The sequence below is a fragment of the Podarcis filfolensis genome, assembly GCF_964270895.1.
Source record: "Podarcis filfolensis genome assembly, chromosome: 2".
In the NCBI taxonomy this organism is placed as follows: Eukaryota; Metazoa; Chordata; class Lepidosauria; order Squamata; family Lacertidae; genus Podarcis; species Podarcis filfolensis.
The window spans coordinates 92,498,397-92,520,150 of NC_139605.1; the positions used below are offsets into that span (position 1 = coordinate 92,498,397).

Below are 21,754 nucleotides of genomic sequence, written 5' to 3' on the forward strand. Positions count from 1 at the left end.
CATCTGAAGCTTGGTTTTTCAAAGTCAGCTACACAAATCCAATCAAAACAGAGCCTGTTGGGTCAAATCTGAAAGTAACAAAACAAGGGCAGAGAGATGGGGGTAAAAGGGTCTGTAACTCTGTGTTGCTGCATGCCAAGATTTTTCTAAAAATATTTTACAACTGTTCTCAGCTCTGCACACTGATCATGCTTTATCTGTGAGGTAAATGTCTGAGAATACAGTACTGAGGGCAGTGTGCTTTATCCTGCTAAATGCCCCCCCCCCCACTTCTATGCAGCAAGCTTTCTCCACTAATATATAAAGCCAACAGGGCAAAAAGCCACAGGAACACAGTCTGTTTGACTATGCCCAGCCACCACTACACTTTTCTGGAACAATCACTTCAGCAGGATTTTACAGTTTAGCAATTATTTTTTTTAATGCTACTCACGAGAGGAATGCAGTCAACATTGTTCATTCAATTTAAATCAGCTTGCTGATGACCAAAAAAAAGGGGGGGGGAGAGTGCTGAACCAGACAGTTTGCTTCATCGGTTTCCAAACGAGACATACAAACTCTGAGGTATTTCTTATTCAAACATTATAGAACAGTACAGAGTTCTAAAACCAACCTGATCACGTATTATGTGCAAACAGATGCTACATAAACTAGCTGTCCTTGTTTCCAAAGCACCACTGGCTAGTACAGAAGTCAGCTATTTTGATGTTTCAGTTACTGCTAATTGGGATAGCCACGTTCCCCATACATGCCAGCAGATGTGCAGAGGTAGCAGCAGGCAATAGCAGCCAAAGAACTCAGGCAGGGCCCACAGTCTCAAGGTGTGGCTCCTCTAAGGGCCATGACGGTGACCAGAGTCAGAGGAAGAACTTCCCTTTGGCATTTCAACTTCACACCAGCACTGACAGGAAATTCAAATTGTGGAGCAGAGTGAGGGTGGCAGTGGTTCTGCGCACAACAGATGGTGGCACACAGTTCACGGCAGGTGAAGGTGTGCATGCAGAGCATGGCGGGGAGAAGGGACAGAATGTGCCAGTGCGGTGGCAAAAATAAGCGAATGAGGCTTTTAGAGTGGAGATGAGAGAGAACTGGATAGGAGGGGGAGGGGGATGGAATCACATAAGCCTGCTGGCACCTGGCAGTCCTGGTACTGTATTGACCATCAGATTTTTGTACCCCTTTTAGGGCTGTGGAACACGTAAGTGCTGTTGACTAGAATGTGAGAAAAGGCACAACATGGTGGGTGCCCCTCTTCCAAGAAATAAGCCTGTGTCTATGTTATTTTAGGGATGCGGGTGGCGCTGTGGGTTAAACCACAGAACCTAGGACTTGCCGATCAGAAGGTCGGCGGTTCGAATCCACGCGACGGGGTGAGCTCCCGTTGCTCGTTCCCTGCTCCTGCCAACCTAGCAGTTTGAAAGCACGTCAAAGTGCAAGTAGATAAATAGGTACCGCTCCGGCGGGAAGGTAAACGGCGTTTCCGTGCGCTGCTCTGGTTCGCCATGCTGGCCACATGACCCGGAAGCTGTATGCAGGCTCCCTCGGCCAATAAAGCAAGATGAGCGCCGCAACCCTAGTCGGCCACGACTGGACCTAATGGTCAGGGGTCTCTTTACCTTTACCTATGTTATTTTACTGACTACACCAAGGGTACAGAACTTTGAAGGGCTGTTGACCTACAGGAAGCATCAGTCAGGGACTTCACCTGATGGAAGGCAAATCCAGGGTCAAAGGTGGGTGGATCCTCTTATTTTCTCTCTCATTTCCTGGAACAAGGAAGGGAATGGCTGCACAGTGCTTGCTCTGAGTAAAGAATTGGGGCGGGTGGGGTTCTGGTGGGAATAGCATGGTGTCCTTTTTTTTTTTTTTTACCATTACCACCAATTTCTGCTTATGCTTAGAATGTAGGCATCAGGTAGGTAGTTCCTCACACACACAAACAACAAACACTCCCTTCTTTTAACACACATAAACACACACACCACACAGAACGATTTCTGCTTCAATTTAGAAATCACCATCTTCCCTGGAGCTGCCACCATGTACCCAGAATTCATAATCACAATACACTGGCGCTGTATAAACCAGCCAGGCCACCGTAACCTCAACCCTATCCTTCTCTCAGTTCAGCTCGAGTTTGCTTTTTCTTGGGAAAAATTCACGAGGCTAAAAGAATAGGCTTGTAGGGCAAAAATAGGCTTGTAGCATCTAGAAAGCCAAGGGCAGACCTGGAGGAAACTGCAGACTGCATGCAGCTCAGGGCCACAGATCTGAGTTAGGCAATGGTGAATAATTTGCCCTTCTTCAGTTTTGGCGTATCACTGCCTGTCAATTTTGCATGTGTGTGCTTTCACCTAAAAAAGTTTGGACTGGAAAATATAATGTACAGGAAATATATTTCTAACATGTATCTTGAAAGCACATCAGGTCAAAAGCTGACACTTTCCTGTATTAGGAAATATATTTTATACACTAGACTCAAGTCATGCTAGAAGTCACGTGGCTGATCTACCCTTTTACAAACCTATTTTAAGCTGTAGAGCATGAGACTCTTAATCTCATGGGTCATGGGTTCAAGCCCCATGGGCAAAAGGTTCCTGCATTGTAGGGGTTGGACTAGATGGCTCTCATGGTCCCTTTCCAACTCTACCATTCTAAGATTTTGTTTTAAAACAGCTTGCTAAAAACCTATAAAATGCCATTATGTACAAGAAAGTGACCTGCTTACTTTGAGCAGTCAGAGATGATGCATACACCGCCTAAGTAGCCAGATACTCTGAACCACTATACAGTTTTTGAAACACAAGTCACAATTTCTCTCCCACTAATCTTCGTAACTACATTTCAGAGCCAAATGGCAGTGATGGAGGCTGTAAAAGAAACGCAACAGTATACTGCACAATCCTGAGCTTGTCTTTGAGTTCAGTGGGATTTGCTCCCTGTCCATGATCAGTGTGCTTAAAACTGCAGTCCTGAGATTACACTGAGATTGACACAAAATTAGTAAACACATTATTATTTTCCGCCAATGATACAATATGCACAGAGAGAGAGATGCAGACAGTTCATGAGATGAGGCCATTGTTTATAAATTACAGGGATACAGCAGTGTTCCACCTCATAGGCAATGTAATTAGATTCAGGACTTGCAGCCACAATGACATTTGATTTAGTAATCTGGTCAGGTAAGTCGCATAATTTTGCAATGCATGATTCAATTTGACATTTCCCATCTCAAAAGTGAGCACTTTCTGGTGCGCAGAGTACATTTTGACATAAGTTCTCAAATGCATTAAGTGGAAACATATTACAAATCAAGTCCTGATGAAATCAACAGTACTATACAGTACTTTCCTGATACAATATGTGTAGGCTAAGGAAGGCATGTTCCACTTCTCTATTGGATTCCAAATTATTATTTGATGCCAAATTATGAGCACATCCTTTAAGTTCAAACAGCAGTGGCCAACTTGACATTGCATTGGCTGGTCCCGATTTCAGCCTAATTTTATTTTCTACCTATATTGGAAAAGATTTTGCCCAGCAGTCATGGGTCCAACTGAAAAATATCTGAATAATGTGCAATTGCATAACATTGCAAGGACACACACACACACACACGAATGCAACTGCACAAATGACAAAAGAAAATGAGGAAAAGGGACTTGCCTGACACACATCTCCTTTAACATTCCAATGGAACTGTTTTTGTGTGTTTTAATTATGTATTGATTTTATTGTTGTAAATCACTTACAAGCCATTGTGGTATATAAGCAGAATATAAATACTCCTCCTCCTCCGAACCTTACTTGGGTTAAGCAGAAACCCTTCATTTCTTCCTAAGCAAAAACAAAAAACCTAATAGTACCTATGTTGAATCTAATATGTAATCATCATAGTGTCTTGGTGATTAGTCACACTTCAATTCTGCAGTGACCTACAATAAACTTGCAATGCAAACCCTAAATACTCAAACCTTTTCTTTTTTAATTTGAGCATTTATTTATTAAAGGATTTCTACACCACTTTGCAGCCATAAATAATACACCCAAGGGTTCGTCTTTAGGAGAAAAATAAAGGCAATCATCAAAACTGCCCATCCTTATCTGCAGTCTTTCTTCCAACCAGATCCACACCATAGAGTTAAAACACATCCAATGTACATTTAAAGCACAAAACTTCACTCAAAGAATCCTGGGACTTGTAGTTTGTTTAAGGTGCTGGGAACTGTAGCTCTGGGGGAGAAATGGTTTGCCCTGAAAAATCCTGGGAACTGTCATGTGCTATAAATGTATGGTATGGATCTGGCCAGAATTAAGTACCGTACATCAGTTAGAACAATGCCTTCAGTATTAAGAGGGTGAATTAAAAAACAAAAACCTACTCCAAAAGATGCAGTTCAACCCTACTTTTGTGTTAGCTCAACTAGGTTGCATGTGCATATCTTGTACCTTGATTATATGAACACATTATCCAATCGTGTCATTATCTGTGTCATGGAAGTTTGTTAGATGATAGTGATCTTGGTGCTATATGGCAAATTGAAAGGAGTCTGACCTTAATTCCTGGGACATTAACTTCAATTGAACAATAACTGCATTGTTCAGTTAATAATTGAAACACTAACAGAGAGCTCCATCATTTATATTACCGTGTTGCTTTTAGTGGGCAAATGGGAGCAGCTTAATGGGAGTGCAGAAAGGCACATAATTACCATCCATGGCATATGCAGCATAATCTCTGGTAGCAGGATTTGGAAGATTCTTGTGTGAAAGCTATGCCCTGTGAAAGTAGACAATGCTATGCCAGTTCTGATCTGACAAAGTTGCTTTATACATTCAGTACTATTTGCTGGATGTCAAGGTGAAGCAGATCCTGAGGTTGATACAAGCGGACCAGATAGGAGGAGTGATAAAGGGACAAAAATCCCAAGCCTTATTACAGCTATTGAACTTTAGCACACACAGAAAGTAAAATCTATGTCAGGATTCAGTCCTCCCACTCTTGCTGGCCTTATTTTCCTCCACAGCCTCATTCCAGCCTCCCCAAAACAAAGTGTACAATGGTGCTAAGCAGCATGCTTGATTCTGTTCCAAGAACTTGGAAACACCCACCCCCATCCCAACTTAAAACCAGGAGCAGTGATAACTCAAGGCATTTATCTCAATGGAGCCTGCAGAACACTAGAACTTAATTATATATACACATACTACAAAACTGACCCTGGATTGTGTGATGCAAGAATGACAATATGGGGCAAGAAAATGTCAGTCAAATTAGTTGTCAGGCTTTGGAAAACAACAGCTGCTATCTTGCTCCATATTTTACTTTTCAAACTGGCTCCAGAAAAATTCAACATTCACCCACAGCAGAACTAACTTTATGTGTTAAGCTGCCTGTGTAAATTTCACTAGCCTCTACAAACCACTTTTTCTTATTATTTGGGGTGGGGAAGGAGTGGGGGAGTGTGTTTCTTCAAATACCCATTAAATGATATTTTGCAATTTCTATCTTGCAATATTTATCAGAACAGAATGGATCAAACAATGATGAAATAGATTTATAGAACTTGTTTTCCTTAAAAAGCATGTTTTCAGGTAGCTTTCTGAGCTCTAAAGTTTTAACACAAGATTAAAAAAAACTGATTATTGGATTCACATGAGTTTCATTATAACCCCTCCCCAATTCTCTATAGATTTAATAAACTATTCTCAGAAATCCAGCATTAAATAATATTTAGCTTTCACTGTTTAGGAATAAATGTTTTAACACTAACTGATTGCAGTATGGAAAGGGGATTCATATAGGAAGAGCTTTAGGATGAAAATTAGTTGATGAAGTATAAACTTAATACAACAGTACACTGCGTTAGAATAGTAAGTAGCACAGAAAATTGTCAGCTTGCATCAACACAGCAGACTGCTTTATATTGTAAGATCCATGTTAATAAAGGCTGCTACCCAGTATTAACACTGCAATGTTATTTGACCATTTAAAAAATCCACAAGACCAGTTGAATTTTAAAGAATTTTAATACAAACTTAATATAAACTATTTCAGTCCCTCTCTTTAACATAAGACACTGACTCAAAATACTTTTATACCTTTTTCAAGTATTGCACAATGTAGGTACAAAATTAATATTTACGATTACATTTTTTTCCATAATATATAGCAAAAAATCTTTAAACTTTTTAACAGAAAATACAATTTGTGTTTCTTTCTTGGAAAAAAGTATTCCATACAATTTGAATTCCACCGCTTAAGGAATATTTTGCACACTTTTTAGAATTGATGTTTTTTAAGATGAATTTTATAATTTCAGTAAAAAAAATACAACATGAAGCTGCTGCAGTTGTCACAGATCACTGTAGTAAAAAGATAAAAATGCAATACCATGTTGTAGAAACAATATATACTCTGATATTTTACAAACTTTGTACTAAATTAAATTATACAATTAGAAAAGACCAATAAACCCACTTATTAGTGCCAATTTTTTATATATATAAAAAATCAGCCATGTCCTTGCTATATCTTAAATACTGTAAGAGGCCATATCTCGAGTATATTTAATGTACAGTCAGTAAAAAATAACTTTGTGCTTGGTTGGCAAATGAAAAAATGATGCATGTTGTCCTTATCTAACCAAGCTTGAATGTATTCATACTACAAGCTTTTTTTAAAAAAACTCAAGAGGTGGAAAAGATACACCCTTGGGTACGTGCATTTCAACTTGTACAATATGATTTGTATTTTGTTTAGTTAGCCATAACAGGCTGGAATTGCTGGTTAGAGTACTGCATGCTATTTAAGCTGAAATTCAAGCCATCCACAAAAGACTTCTCATTTAGACCTCCATAGGCCGCAAACATATCAAAGGCATTACTGTACTGGAGAGGGCTAAGGTTAAGGGGACTGTCGCCAGGGAATAGGTTGTTTGTACTACCTTGGCCCTGTACATTGGGGAAAATGAACTCCTTTGCATTAGGAGAAAGAGCAGACGTTTTCTGCTGCTGTTGTGGTGGTTGCTGCTGTTGTGGAACCTGCTGGCTCCCTAGGCCAAGACCATAGAGAGAGTGCATGGAGGAGGAAAGAGCTTTCTGTTTCAGCAGATCGTTGACATTTAAGCCAAGGTTAGTGGGAGAAGTGCGGGCGACCTTGTTGGTGCGGCTGCTGTTCTTCATTTTGGTTGAGCCAAACTTGGTGGCAGCAAATGTGGCAGTGGTGAACGTTAAAGGCTGGGTGGAACGGGGCATGAAGGTTGGGCTCACAGTAGCAGAGTGACCAAAGGGAGGCGAAGGAGAACTCGAGACAGAAGATGCTGGGTCACTAATTGGCATGAACACCTGGGCCTCTGGGTTAAAGCTATTCTTGATTTCCTTATCCAATTCACATCCATTTTCATTGGAATCATCCACATAAAGCACTTTCACTGGTCCCTTTTCACCAATTTGGTATGAAACTTCAAACGGGTCAATCCAGACACTAAGATCCTGAGGCAGGTTGCCACGAACATCATCAATGTCCAAACCACTCTCTTTGGATGCTTGTTCAATAACTGGGTCCACTTTCTCCCCTACATGTATACATCTAAACCCTGATCCTTTGTATGGCTTTTCTGGATACCAATGCCCTTCATACTTCTTCTTGAGTAGTCTTTCCAGCTCTTCGCCAAAAATGTTCACACGTCGTCTGGGAAGCTTATTGTACAAATACGAAATAATGAAATTGAGTGCTACTTGTATTTCAAGCTGCATAGCTGCTACAGCACAGAATTACAAAGTCTCCGTTTCAAACCACAAAGAATGGGAGAAATGTTCAAAATACCACAGGAAAGCAAAAATTTGTTCAAAGTGCTGATTCTAGAAGATTATTATTCTTCACCTTTAGTGTTGTTCCTTTAAGAAAAACAAAAGCAAAGATCCAAATAAGGAAAGTGCACAAGCAAGTCAACTAGGCCTCTTATTTTAGCATCACACTTTCCCTAAAATAGGTTCTATTTCCCAACTACAGACATTTGCAACACACTGGCACTGTATATGCAACTTAAAAGCTAAGCAGATTAAATACACAGAGAAGAAATGCAAGATCACCATGGATGCATTTCAAGTTCTGAGTTTGCAGCTCAGGTACTTAAGTAATGTGGCGAGAAGAGCAAGAGTCTAGGACATAAACTAAACAGTGGTAGTTGTCCTGTAAATGTTTCTGCTACCACCTATAGTTTTGGTGACTGACAGAAGCCAGCCGTAACATTAAGATATTTGAAAATATTGCTAATAGGCTAAAAAGTAATTCCTCATTTTGAGGCTATAAAACTCTTAGTTTGAAGTGTAACATGTAGTTTTCAATGCTGGTAGAATTTCAAAATTGCTTGAGCTCAAAGAAAAGAGAAGTAATTCCTATATTTTGATACTTAAAAAAAATCTACATACAATTCCAGAATTATAATTTTATTACAATATTCACACATGAAGTTCATTATGAGGTATCAAGTAAGAAGTCCATCCTTACCAGACAACCAATTTTTAATTACGAATACATTATACTATAAAAAGAATGTATTAAAATCTTCAGTGTACTGGGAAATTGAAAAAGCTGTTAGCCAAATTCCTTACATAGATGGTATTCTCATTTAGAATGAAATCAATGTAGGAGCTCTATAGAGTTAATAATAAATTGTAATACAAAATACAATGCTAAATCAATAACATTAACATACTACTGAAAAATCATACTGCCCAGATTAAAAGCCTGTAAAGACAAGGTTTCTATCTTTAAAAAGTTACTACAAAATTTAATAAAGTTGTGTTTACTCATTAACATTGTTTTTCAACTGCACTGCATTGCATCGCAACAGTAGTTTTGAAATCTAGTAAGTTCATAAGCTAGAAAGCAAAAATGCACTCAAAATGAGTAGATTCTATTTCCTTGCCCTAAATGATTAGCTTTCAGAGGTTAACCCAGCTTTTAAAGACATTTCCCTTTCCTTTTGCCCTCTTTACATGATAAGAGAACTACCAGCTGTACGATAAGGCGACCTTTAAACGATTGCTGGATCAGCACTGGGTGGGGATAAGGAAAGATCAAGGGCAAACAGAAGATATTTACAAATGCAACATATAAAAGTACAGATGATCTGATTGGACTAGCTACATCGAACATACAAAATGATTTATTAATCCATCTGTTTAACCACCCCTGCACGTAGGAAATATATTACCCTTTCAAGAAGAACAGAAATTAAATTGGCATCCTTTCCCTGGCACAAAGACCTGATTAAACAAAACAACCTGGAACAGTTCAAATGTTTTCTAGCTTTAAAAAAAACCTTTTAAAATTAATTATATGTTAATTGCGTTAGTCAAGGAACTGGGAAACAAGAGGGGGAAAGGTGGAACTTTTAAGCGGGGTATATGGGCGTTACATAACCAGGCAGTTGGGTCTCATTAGATTTCTGCTCACAGCTCTTGGAGCTCCAGCAGCAGGAGAAAAAGTGCTTTCTATGAAAAGGAAGATGATTGGCCAAGTCCTCTCTCCCCTGGTCAAGCCAGGCCCAGTTCTCCACTGTTTCACTCCCAGTGGCCTTCCCTCTCAACTCCTTGTGCTAGGAACATGATTTTGAGCCAGAAGGGCAACCACTACCTTTAAAAGTGAGTTTTGAACCTGATCGAACAGATATGGGCAAGATCGCTTTATAATCGCTCTCCCATTCTGACCTGGTATTGTCTGAATCTTTACGGTCTCTACTCATGTAAAGACAGGCTCCCTGCCCAAAGGTGCCCCCCCCCCCGTCCAGTTATAGCTGGTGTGTTTCTCTCAGCACCATACTATAATCTACCTTCTCTCAGCCCCTGCCACCACAGCCTCACAACAACCACATCCATCTTAAGACTGCTGCCAATGCATTGAGTCCCCATCACCCCCCCCCAAACAATCTCTCTTCTGGGTGGGATTATGCCGACCCCCTTCTCCCCACCCCACCCCAACTGCACTCCCCTCCCCGAACAGGCTGTGCCAACTACACTTGCGCCTCCCCTCCCTCCACCGCCAACCTTCAAGAGGGCCGTCCCAACACTTCTGCCTCCTCCCCCTCCTCCTCCCCCCACCCCCCAGAGGAGGGGCTCTGCCAGACAACCTAAGCAGCCTCTCCCTCCCCAGCCACGGCGGGATTGGGGGGTGGGGTGGGGGGAGAAAAGCTGTGCCAACCAAAAACAACCCCCACACACACTTGGCACCCGAATCCTCCCCCCCCTTCCAGAGACACACGGTTGCTGTACGAGGCTGCCTTGTGCCACCGACGCCCCCCCCCGCCAGCCCCCTTTCCCCAGCCGCTGCCTCGGAGGGGCTGCGCCTGCCAGCGCCTCTCGCTCGCTCGCTTCCCCGCCTCCCTCTGCAGGGCTGTGTCAACACCCTCAGCCAGCGCTGCCCTGTCAGCCCTTCTGCCAACACCCTCCCTCTGCCTCCGCACCAGCAAAGCCAGCCAGCCAGGTCTGGTCCGACGCCCCCTTCGCCGACCTCCGTGGGGCGGCCCCACGAAGGCTCCCCCCAGCCTCCCCCCCCCCATACTCCTCTCCTCCCCGTCGAGCTGCGCCAACTCTTCAGTCTCTCCTCCTCAAGCGGCGCTGGCACAAAAGCCCCCCACCGCCACCCCTCACGCACACCGCCGGCCCTGCTCTATGGGGCTGGAAGACCAGGCGAGAGGGTGCGGTAAGCCGCCCTCCTCCACCCCACCGAATCTATCTTCTCGGCCGCTGTGGTCCCTCCAAGCCCCGCCGGCCTATGGCAAGTCGCCGACCTCTACCTCCTCCCTCACAGCCGGGTCTTGACAGAAGCAGCAGCTCCCCACCGCTCGCCCCACACGGAAGGAAGGAGGGAGGGAGAGATACTCACCCGGGGTGAGTGGGGGAAGAAGGTGATGTGAATAGTGCAAACAAATCCCGGTGGCAGTCCCGGGGGTTGGGGTTGAAGGAAAGGAGGGAGGAGCTCAGTACCGAAGCCCCATAACCCCAGGAAGAGCGCTAGGAAAGGGTGGGGGGAGAAAAAGGGAGGATGGCGCTTCTCACACCCCGGGACGAGAGAGACAGCGCGCTCCGCCTCAGCAGCTGCTAGACGCCTTCTTGTAGCGCCCGAGCGCTCGCCGCTCCTCTATATATGCCTTCCCTTGCCCCGCCCCTTCATCCCGTGTGGCTACGCCCACCCGCTCTCCGCCCACAGCTCTCTCTGGCCCCACCCACCCACCTACCAATCGGCCGTCCCCTGTCCCGGGCGCTGCTCCTGATTGGGGCATTGGGCTTGCCAATAAGGCACAGTCCCCACCCGCCTCTGTTCCCCCACCTACTCCTAACCCCTCGGTCCCATCACATTCCCACTTCCCCCTCCCCTTGTCTTCGCTCTCCCCCCAGCAGTGGGTTCCTATCGTTGCCCTTTTCCCTTATCCAGGTGGACTCACAGATCACTCCCAACCCCCAGACTAAGAGTGCCCTCCCCATGTCTCTCTGCTGTAGGTTTCACTTTGCGACACACATTTCCCTCTCCTCGCCCAGTTGTTCTATTCTATTTAATATTTCGGCAGTGACGTAGCTCTGCATTGCATTCGAGGTCTGAGTTACGCCTCGCCTTTTCTTTTCTCCCTTCTGCCGTCGTCCTCAGGCTTCCCTCTTTCTCCTCTGGCAGCTGTTCCCTCCTCTTCCCACATCTCTTCTGCTGTTTGCTTTTCCTTTAACTCTCCTGCCAACAGCGTCGTCCTCTGCTGCTGCCACCGCCTCCTCCTTCCCCATCTTTGCAGATGCTCCTCCCCTGCCTATACGTCCGCTCCGGGTCCCCCTCCCACCCTTCTTATGCACACATCTTTAGTGTATTGATATATTCTGCTCATCGCCATCTTGCTTTCTGTGCCTCCCCCTCCCCTTCTCTACCCCCTCCCCCACTTTCCTCTCAGGAGCCAATGGGAAACGGGCTCTCTCTACGGCTACGCTCACGCCTTCCCTCATCCCCACCCCCTGCTGCTTCGAGGCTTGCGGTTACGTCAAACGTCTACGTCACTCTCCTTTGATCACACCCCTTCCCTCCCTGGGAGAGCGAAACTACGTTTCCCAGGATGCTCCTTGATTTTTGACGTCATCTAGGGGAAAAATGTGCCCGAACCTGAAAGGGAGAATTGCGAGGCATCAAAGGCCAAGAGCTCCCCAGTTTAAGGTGACCCGACACTAGCTACACGGGCAGGGAGCACTCGCGCTTCTTCCCTTTTGGGAGGAGTCGTCGTTTTCATACCAATAGAATCAATTCAGTGACATACCTTTGATAGAAAGCAATGCTAGGATTAGATTTACCTGGTTTAACCAGGGATGGCATTTCTCCGCCTGTAATTATTCCCGAAGAATATATCCCAGGCAAACTCAATGCTTCTATATCCAGTCAGGGGGTCCCGGTGCCCCCTCCCCGGAATGAAGGCAAATGGAAATGGAGATTGCTGCTGACACCTTTTGTCTTTGGCAAAGCAGGTTTTGCAGGCTTTTGCGTTGCTTCAAAATTCCTGCTTCTTCAAAAGTATTAGCGTGGGTCCAAAGAAACGCGACTGTACTCTGAATGCCTGCGTTCTTTCCCCTGTCTCTAGCCTTGACCACTGATACAGATCATTAAATAGTCCTCTGTAATTGAGAAGAGCCTAAACCTAAGGCACAACGCCTTTTAAAAAAACCACAACCTGGCTTATCAAAAAGCGAGGGTGTGATTTGAATCGATAGTTGCTATAGTTACTATCTATATTGGGTTAAAAAAAAAAAACCCTCAGCACAGCTCCTAACACATCGTCATACTCAGAAACCTGTCAAACAAACAAATCCCAAGGCAGGGCTATGTGGCGAGGAAGTTGTTTGAATTTCACGGGCTGAGTTCCCAAAAGGGAGGCAGCAATTTTATCCTCACCCAAATAGTGCTCCTAAATGCACTCCTTTAATTTGTCTTCCATCCTACCCTAAAACTGGATGGACTGATCCCCGCGGGTGGTGCAGTGTACCTCAATGGGCGCAGCGATGCACTGCCTCACATAACATACACTATAGCACAATACACTCCCTTTAAACACACCCATGTCAGTCATAGCGACAGACATTTTTACTAGCGAGGCACCAACCGCAACGAACACTCATAGAAAAACACAAAGGTTTTGGTGTTGTTTTGGAAAAAATGTGTTGGATATATTCAAGTTCTGGCCTTTGGATCTTGCGAAGGAATTTTACAAGATGGGATTTAAGTACCCAGTGTGGCAAATAATTAGTGTTCATTATTTATATACCGCTTGACTGTAGTATCAACTCTTAAAATCGTCATATGATGATGATGTTGAAGGGAATAAGTATCCAGCGTGGCAAATAATTTAGTGTTGCTTATTTATATACCGCTTGATTGTAACACTTCTAAACTGTCAGATGATGATGATGAAGGTAATAAGCACCCAGCATGCCTATTGTTGTTGATGATGGTGATCTGGGATGGCAAAAAAGGAGGAAAACTCGGGGATATTTGTTGTGGTGGGTGTTATCTTCATCTCTAGCTGTTTTTTGACGTATAAACAGTGAAAGCGGGAGGGGGGCATTGGGTGGGCAAGCTTCCTACCACAGAGTGGCGGCTGAGTAATCTTAGATCCACCAATTCTAATCCCCGCCCCCTTTCCTCTTATCATTGGTTCCCAAGCTGGTCACTCAGCGGTGACCAGGCTGCGTGCCAATCTCGCATACCCCACCCCGCTGCTGAAACGCGTGCGTCTGCGCTGCTCCTGGTAGTCCCTGGGTTTTTTTAAATTATTATTAGGGACGAAAAAAGCAATGCAAAGGAAGCGGGAGAAGAGAAGTTAAAGCAGAGAGATGAAAGGAAGCGGAGGGGGAGGCCTTGCAGGTAAAGCAAAAGAAGGGGTGGGTGGGGAGGGAAACGTCGCTTTGCAATTTTGCCCTTTTCTATAGGCGGAGGCAAAGCGCAATCTTTCCAGTCTGACTGCGTTGGTTGGAGCTGGGAGAAGGAAGAGAAAGTCATTGGGCGCGGGAATCTGCCACTCAAAGGGAGGAACAGCGAAGGGACTTGCGAGGTCCTGTTTCCGTAGTAGCGACGTCGAGGCTTTGCTGAACCAGGCAGGATCTCTGCGGTTTGCCAGGCAGCCCTTCCCTGTGGAGCTCTGCCATATTCGCAGGAAAGGAAGGAATTGCGTTGGTTTCTTTCTCCACGAAGATGACTGAAATCTGCCTGAAGTGCTGCATGGGGGACTTATGGGGCTGTGCAGCGTCCAGGCAATGCACATAAAACCGGGCGAGGCCGGGGTGGTGGGTGGGGGTTATGAATCGTGCGAGCGTCGCCAACAAGACTGGAAGAAAAGCAACCGGATTTCTGCGTTTGTGTCCGATTCAATATTTGAAATCTTCTTTGCCTTTATGCGCATAGATTCCTCTCTTTTGTTTTTCACGGTAATACTTAACTTACTGGGGTTTTTTTAATAATAAAACGTACGCAAAAACGTTGCAGTTGTATGCGCAGAAATACTTCCTTTTGTTTTCTCTCCCTTCTTCTCATCTTCCCGCCGCCCTTCTTTTAATTCCCTTTGAGCTAAAAATATTGCCCACAGGTAGCAACGATGACCGATTGGCTACATTCCCTCCTCTGTCTCTGCTTGATTGGTCACTCAGTATCCAGGAGGAATACGTCAAAGTCGGGTTTTTTGGGAGGGGGGTGGCGGCGAATAAGTTAATGGAGGTTACTGTGGAAGAAAATAACCGTGACTGGAGCGCAGCAAGCCATTGCCTCACTTACCTGCTTCAGCAACGTCAAAGGACGCACTTAACTGGGGGCACGTGGTGGAAGGAGGCAGGGAGAGCAAACAGCCCCCCCCCCTCCGGGATAGCTGGCCTCAGAGTAATTCAAGAAAAAAAAATATTTAAAGCACAACTCTCCTAAAACGAGTGGTGCTCCTGTGAAAACTAGTGGTCACCCATATGTTTTTAAGAAAATTAAGGGAGGGGGGATTGTAAAACTGCTTCCGTTGGAAGGGGTACATAGGCAAGCAAACATGTCTTAAGCATAAATCTGAGGCCAGCGTTCTTAAATGGTTAAAATATTAGACAAGGCCGCCTAATCCAGCCAGGGAGCTCACTGGATTTGGCCAGCCACTATTGGGGAGTTTATATGGTGCTGTTGGTAGTGGTGGTGGTGTGGGAAGCCATGCATTCAAGGAAAGTGTAAGTGGGTTGTGGGGCACATGCCAGGTTATATGTGTGCACACACAATGTTTGCATGGAGGATCTCTATGTGCATGCATGCCAAATGTGTGGGTGGCAGGGAAGGGGCATGGCTGCTGGGTGTGGTAGTGATGAGACTAGCCTGTGTTGCCCCACAATCCCGCCCCCCCGCACAATCCTTGAATACAGGGGGTGGGGTTGTTGGAACCTCCTTTTATCTCAGCCTAACCTCACAAGATTGTTGTGGTGATAAAATGGGGACAGGAAGGAGATGTGTAGCTGTGAGTTCCTTTGGATAACCATATAATCTATTGTACAACAAGTTTTAAAAGTTTCCTTTTGTAAATTAAAAAAGCCAACGCTGGTGTTATGTAGGAAGCTGTCTTATACTGGGTCAGACCACTGGTCCACCTGGCTCAGTAATTACCTTTGAAGTCCTAAATAGCTTCAGCCCAAGCTACTTGAAAGACTGTCTGCTCCAAGGAGAATGTGTCACTCATAAGAAGCCTGCTGGATCAGGCCAAAAGCTCATACAGTCCAGCATTCTGTTCTCACAATGGCTACCAGATGCCTGTGGGAAGCCCACAAGCAGGACCTTAGCGCAACCTTGCTCTCCCTGCTTGTGATTTTCCAGCAACCGGTATTCAGAGGCTTACTGTTTCTGAGGTAGAACAGAGCCCTGTTGCATCGTCCATTTGCTTTCTGAGCTGGTGGGGTGGCAATGCATGAAAGGGCTTTCTCTATACCAGCACCCTGTACATTGAATTCCCTGCCTTAAGAAATTAGGTTATTTTTCTCTTGTGTTCTGCCAGCCTTTGAAGCCTTTGACTCTGCTGTTTATCTCTTGCTTGCTTGCTTGCTTGCCTGCTTGCTTGCTTTTAGCTCTAGCCCCTGTGTTCTCTGATGATGCTTTTAGTCTTGTTTGTTGTTGGTAATTTGTTCTAATGTTGAATTCTTGTTTTTATTTTTGTGCTTGTTTTTATATTTCGTTAGTTGCTTTGAGTGGCTCCTCTTGGAGGAGAAAATGGGAAATACATTTCTGAAATAAACACTGTTTGCACACAGAATGATAGTGACTGTCCAAGGTTTCAGCTCTTTCCTAGCCTACCTAGAGATGCTGGGCACCGAATATGGGACCTTTTGCATGCAAGACATGTGCTGTGTCCCTGAGCAGCATCAGGACTTCCTAAATACAAAACTTCAAGCTGAACTGCAGATAGCAGAAACTCCTGAATTAGTAGGGCTGGCGGGTCATCAGGCATCCAGGTGCCTGCTATATAGCAGGGATGGGAGCCTATGGTTAGACTCCCAACTCCCATGTGCCCCAGCCAGCAGAGCCAATGGGATGATGGGAGTTGAAGTCCAACAACATCTGGAGGGCCACAGGTTCCCTATCCTTGTTTTATACCATACGTTAAAGCGAAAAAGGTCCCTCTTCGCAAGACCTTAGGAACTAAAGTTTGACAAAAAAGAAAGAAGAAAATAAGCAGGGCTGTCATCTTAGTTGCTTAATCAAAGAAATTGTGCAGGGCAATTCTACTCAGATATGTCCCACTGTCTTCAATGGCACTTATTCTCTATTAAGCAGAGTTAAGATTTGAGCCTTAATCAATTATATTTGTTTAAATTTGCATATGAATATAACAATTCTGGAAATTTCTCAATTTTTATACCACCCTACCTCCAAGGTGCTGAAGGCGGCATATAAGGTCCTTTCTTCTTCCACCATTTTGTTACATCAATACTTTGATGCAGGTTAAGCCAACCAAAAGAGAATGACTGGTGCAGGGTCAGCCAATGAGCTACCCATGTAGCCCTTTTAAAATGCTAATTCCAACTATTTCATGTCTAGTGGGCAATAAGTATGATATAACTGAACTTACTAGAGGCACCCTATGATCTGTCACTTGGATTTTCATATCTCTGAACTCCCATACTATGGAAATATGCAGCCACCTTATATCAAACCAGAGGATTGTTGTACTATATATATTGGCGTGCTCTGGTCCATGGAGTCACGAAGAGTTGGACACGACTAAACGACTAAACAACAACAAATATATTGGAGCTCTCAAGGACTCAGCCATGTCTATTTCCTCACTGGGGCTTGAACCTGTGACCTTCTGCATGCAAAACATTTTTTTGTCTTAAACACTGAGCCACAGCTCTTTTCTTGAAGTTTATTAGCTACCCTTTCCTACCTGGTTTCCCAGATATCTTTTGCTCTTTCAAAACACCTTACAGTCAGGAGCAATAGTGTACTGTGAATACCTTGACAATTGCTCCCATTGTATAAAGTGGGCTGAACAATACATTTTGATCTCTTTATGGAAGAAAAACCAATGTTGTATTACAGAAAAGGGAGAGTACTTTTTTAAAAATAATAATAATGTAAAACTGAACACCCAAAGGAAGTACATAAATTGTTAACTTCAAGTCAACTACTTTAATTTCACACATGCTATGATAACCACATTTTATCTGGTGATATTTCATCATTGCTATTCATCTATGTGATTAATCGTGATAGCCATTCTTTTCAGTAATAATATATCAGCTGTGGTCCTTGGACAGTCTTTCTGGTGAACATAGGTGTCAATCATGTGGAGGGAAAATGGCAGTACATAACGTAGTCATCCAAGTTTAATTAATACCAGTACTTTTTCAAGCTTTCAGCATGCCTCTATGACTGTTGGACTACATGAAGTGTGTGCTTATGTTACCATTCATGATAATAATAACCAATGCCACTAATGACAAACTGTGGCATATGGGAAAGACTTTTCATTTGTCAAGTTCTTAATATACTATGTTATCTCAGGAGTCCACACAAACCAAGTATTTTATAATAAAATATTAGTGAAGTTTTTGGCAACAGAATGAAGGGACAATTTATCTAAAAGTAGCTGTGCCACCTCTTCATTATAAAGACCTTTATAATCCTCTCCAATAAGTGATTACTAATTCTGGAAAATATATGGCTTTTATCCTTTGATGGTGTTGTTAGGCTTACCTACAAGGGCAGAGTGCACCAGGATTATTTATATGGTTGTTTTTTGGAAGTGCCACAAAGCAGCATAGCATTAAGTATTCTGCAGTTACAGTAGCTCATTCAGTTGGTGGAAAAACAGTAACAAATAAGCACTGCTAGCTGTCACTGGTGCTGTTTCTTTTCCACCAGTGCTACATGAATGCCTCTGGTTGTGTGAGTTGAATTGCCAGTGTGCTGCCAGTTGCAACCACCTGATTTAAGAAAGCAGCCCTATTCTAGCCTAAAAGGATACCAACTGTCAAAGCAGGAGAGGGCCTTCTCAGTGGTGGCTCCCAAATTTTTGAACTCCTTCCCTAGAGAAGTTAGACTGGCTCCCTCCTTGTCCTTCTGCTGGCAGGTGACCTTCTTATTTCAACAGGCTTTGGGGAACTGACCACTTTTAAAGAAAGGGCTGGTGCCGTGCTGTTTTGATTGTAACTACCTGCGTGTTTTTAATAGATATTTTATAGTTATATATAGTTTTAATTCTATTCAATTGTTTTTAAATGATTGTTCCCCCTCCCAAATATTTTTGGCTGTTTCTATTTATCTATAAGCCGCCTTGAGTCCGTCATGGAAAAAGGCAGGGGATAAATCAATAAAACAATAATAACTGATAAGAGGTTTGTAAAAAAAGTGTGCAGTGTGTAGAAAGTGAAAAGAGATCATTTTTCTTCCTCTCTCATAACAGAAGAATTTGGGGTCACTTTGTGAATCTGACTGGCAATAGATTCAGGATGGCAAATGGAAATTCATATTTGCACAACACATAATTAGCTGACAAAATCATCTGGCGCTAGATATTGTGGGGGTCACTGGCTTAAATGGCTTCAAACAGAGACTAGTGAAATGAATGGAGAACAGGCCGGTTAACAGCTAGTAGCTGAAAAGCTAAATGGAACCTGCAGGTTCAAGGGCAAACTTAGGCCTCTAAATACCAATTATTACAGGAGAAGAGGGAAAATAGGAAGAGTAGGGCTGTTACTTACATGTCTTGCTTGTTGGTTTCCTGGGCTCATCTGGTTGTCCAATGCAGTCAATAGGATTCTGGCTTAGATAGATCTTTGGTGTGATCCAGCAGAGCTCTTCCTGTGTTCATTCTGGAAAGGTTGAGAGATCAGTCATGGTGATGCTTGCCACAGGCTTCAGGTGTTGAATTATTTCTTCCCTGGATATTAGCAAAACTTGAACCAACCTCATGCTTCATTCATATACATGGTTGTCAGCTCATGGTCCCAATGGAGCCACCCTGCTTTTAATAATCGCATGGTAGGGGAAGATCAGCACACATGTCATCTCTTATTACCATAGCTGCAGTAACTCTTGCAAAGTGTCAACATCCCTAATGATTTATTCCACTAAGTCATACAGGAGACGAAGGACTTATAGAAAGTAACAACAATAAGAGGAGAGAGGATCTGATTCCTCTTCCTGTTCTCAGACTATACAGCATTTCCCTCACCCTTCTGTAATAATTCATAGATGAAGATGTTAGCCCACTGATTTTTCCAAGGGTGCATGTGGTCAATGCCAGCATTCCAAGGATATATCCCACTTGGATCTACCTGCAATTTCATAACAAGAGATCTAATCAGGAGGTTTGGGCTGGGTGTTCATCAGTATGCAGATGATACCCAGTTCTACCTTTCTTTCAAATTGGAACCAGTGAAGGCAGTGAAGGTCCTGTGTGAGTGCCTGGAGGCGGTTGGAGGATGGATAGCGGCTAACGGGTTGAGGCTGAATCCTGACAAGACAGAAGTACTGTTTTGGGGGGACAGGAGGCGGGCAGGTGTGAAGGATTCCCTGGTCCTGAATGGGGTAACTGTGCCCCTGAAGGAACAGGTGTGCAGCCTGGGAGTCATTTTGGACTCACAGCTGTCCATGGAGGCACAGGTCAATTCTGTGTCCTGGGCAGCTGTCTACCAGCTCCATCTGGTACACAGGCTGAGACCCTATCTGCCTGCAGACTGTCTCACCAGAGTGGTGCATGCTCTAGTTATCTCCTGCTTGGACTACTGCAACACGCTCTATGTGGGGCTACCTTTGAAGGTGACCCAGAAAGTCCAACTAATCCATAATGCGGCAGCTAGACTGGTGACCGGCGACCGAGACCACATAACACTGGTCTTGAAAGACCTACACTGGCTCCCCAGTATGTTTCCGGGCACAATTCAAAGTGTTGGTGCTGACTTTAAAGCCCTAAACGGCCTCAGTCCAGTATACCGGAGGAGCGTCTCCACCCCCATTGTTCAGCCCGGACACTGAGGTCCAGCTCCAAGGCCTTCTGGCAGTTCCCTCACTGTGAGAAGCAAAGATACAGGGAACCAGGCAGAAGGCCTTCTCGGTAGTGGCACCCGCCCTGTGGAATGCCCTCCATCAGATGTCAAAGAAATAAACAACTATATAACATTTAGAAGACATCTGAAGGCAACCCTGTTAGGGAAGTTTTTGATGGCTGATGTTTTAATATATTTTTAAGCTGTTAAGGTTAAGCACGACTCAGTATGGATTCAACTCAATGGTGGCTTCTCCCAGTTTAATAGAAACTACCACAAAATACATAGGCTGAGGGTGGCGCTGTGGTCTAAACCCGTGAGCCTCTTGGGCTTGATGATCAGAAGGTCGGCGGTTCGAATCCCTGCGACGGGGTGAGCTCCTGTTGCTCGGTCCCAGCTCCTGCCAACCTAGCAGTTCGAAAGCACACCGAAAGTGCAAGTAGTTAAATAAGTACCGCTCCAACGGGAAGGTAAATGGCGTTTCCGTGTGCTGCTCTGGTTTCGGTGTTCCATTGCACCAGAAGCGGCTTAGTCATGTTGGCCACATGACCCAGAAAAACTGTTTGCGGACAAACACTGGCTCTCTCGACCTGTGAAGCGAGATGAGCGCCGCAATCCCAGAGTCGTCTGCGACTGTACTTAACTGTCAGGGGCGTAGCAGGAAAAACCCCCCCCCCATCATTCAGTTTGTACAAACTTCACACACACTCACACACTACATACGCTACGCTTCTGTTATAAATTCATAGAAAATCAACCATACATCGGATTTGCACTGTTCCACTTTTATTTTACTCCATGAAGGAAGGACTACAAAATGGGGAAGGTTTGATACAGGGCAGCCATAATCCCTTCAGCATACCAGCACATCCACAGGAGCCCTGCCCAGTTGCTATGCCAACCCTGATGGTCTTAGACAGAAGACCATCAAGATCATAAAGAACTTGCATATGGGAGTGGATTCAGCACAGACTGGAACAAAGGACAATAATCAGCTCTTTCCTCTGGGGGCAGGAAACTGCAAACTCCCCTCTGTCACCTGGAAAGTACTCATGGGGAGGCAGAAAGAGGGAACCAGCCAGGTGACAGGACACTCAGGTTACCACCACAACTCCTCCCTCAACCCCTCCTTTCTGTGGAGGGGAAAAATCATAAAATATGATGTTTCTGGGGGTGGTCTTGATCTAGAGGATGGGAATTTCAAAAGTCTTTATAAGACCTT

The 21,754-nt window shown here is 44.2% G+C and overlaps 1 protein-coding gene and 1 long non-coding RNA gene across 2 annotated transcripts; one reads left to right on the forward strand and one right to left on the reverse strand.

The window, feature by feature from the left end:
- Positions 1-6,014: 6,014 nt before the first annotated feature.
- On the reverse strand, positions 6,015-7,761 carry TOB1 (transducer of ERBB2, 1; the record flags this gene model as incomplete). The annotated part of the gene is made up of 1 exon (XM_083598286.1): positions 6,015-7,761. The coding sequence occupies one exon, from the start codon at positions 7,759-7,761 to the stop codon at positions 6,763-6,765; it is 999 nt and encodes a 332-aa protein (XP_083454412.1). The 3' UTR covers positions 6,015-6,762.
- A 1-nt stretch (position 7,762) lies between these two features.
- LOC310755457 lies at positions 7,763-11,130 on the forward strand. The gene is made up of 2 exons (XR_014544354.1): positions 7,763-7,895; positions 10,885-11,130. It is a non-coding gene; the product is annotated as an uncharacterized lncRNA (long non-coding RNA).
- Positions 11,131-21,754: the final 10,624 nt, after the last annotated feature.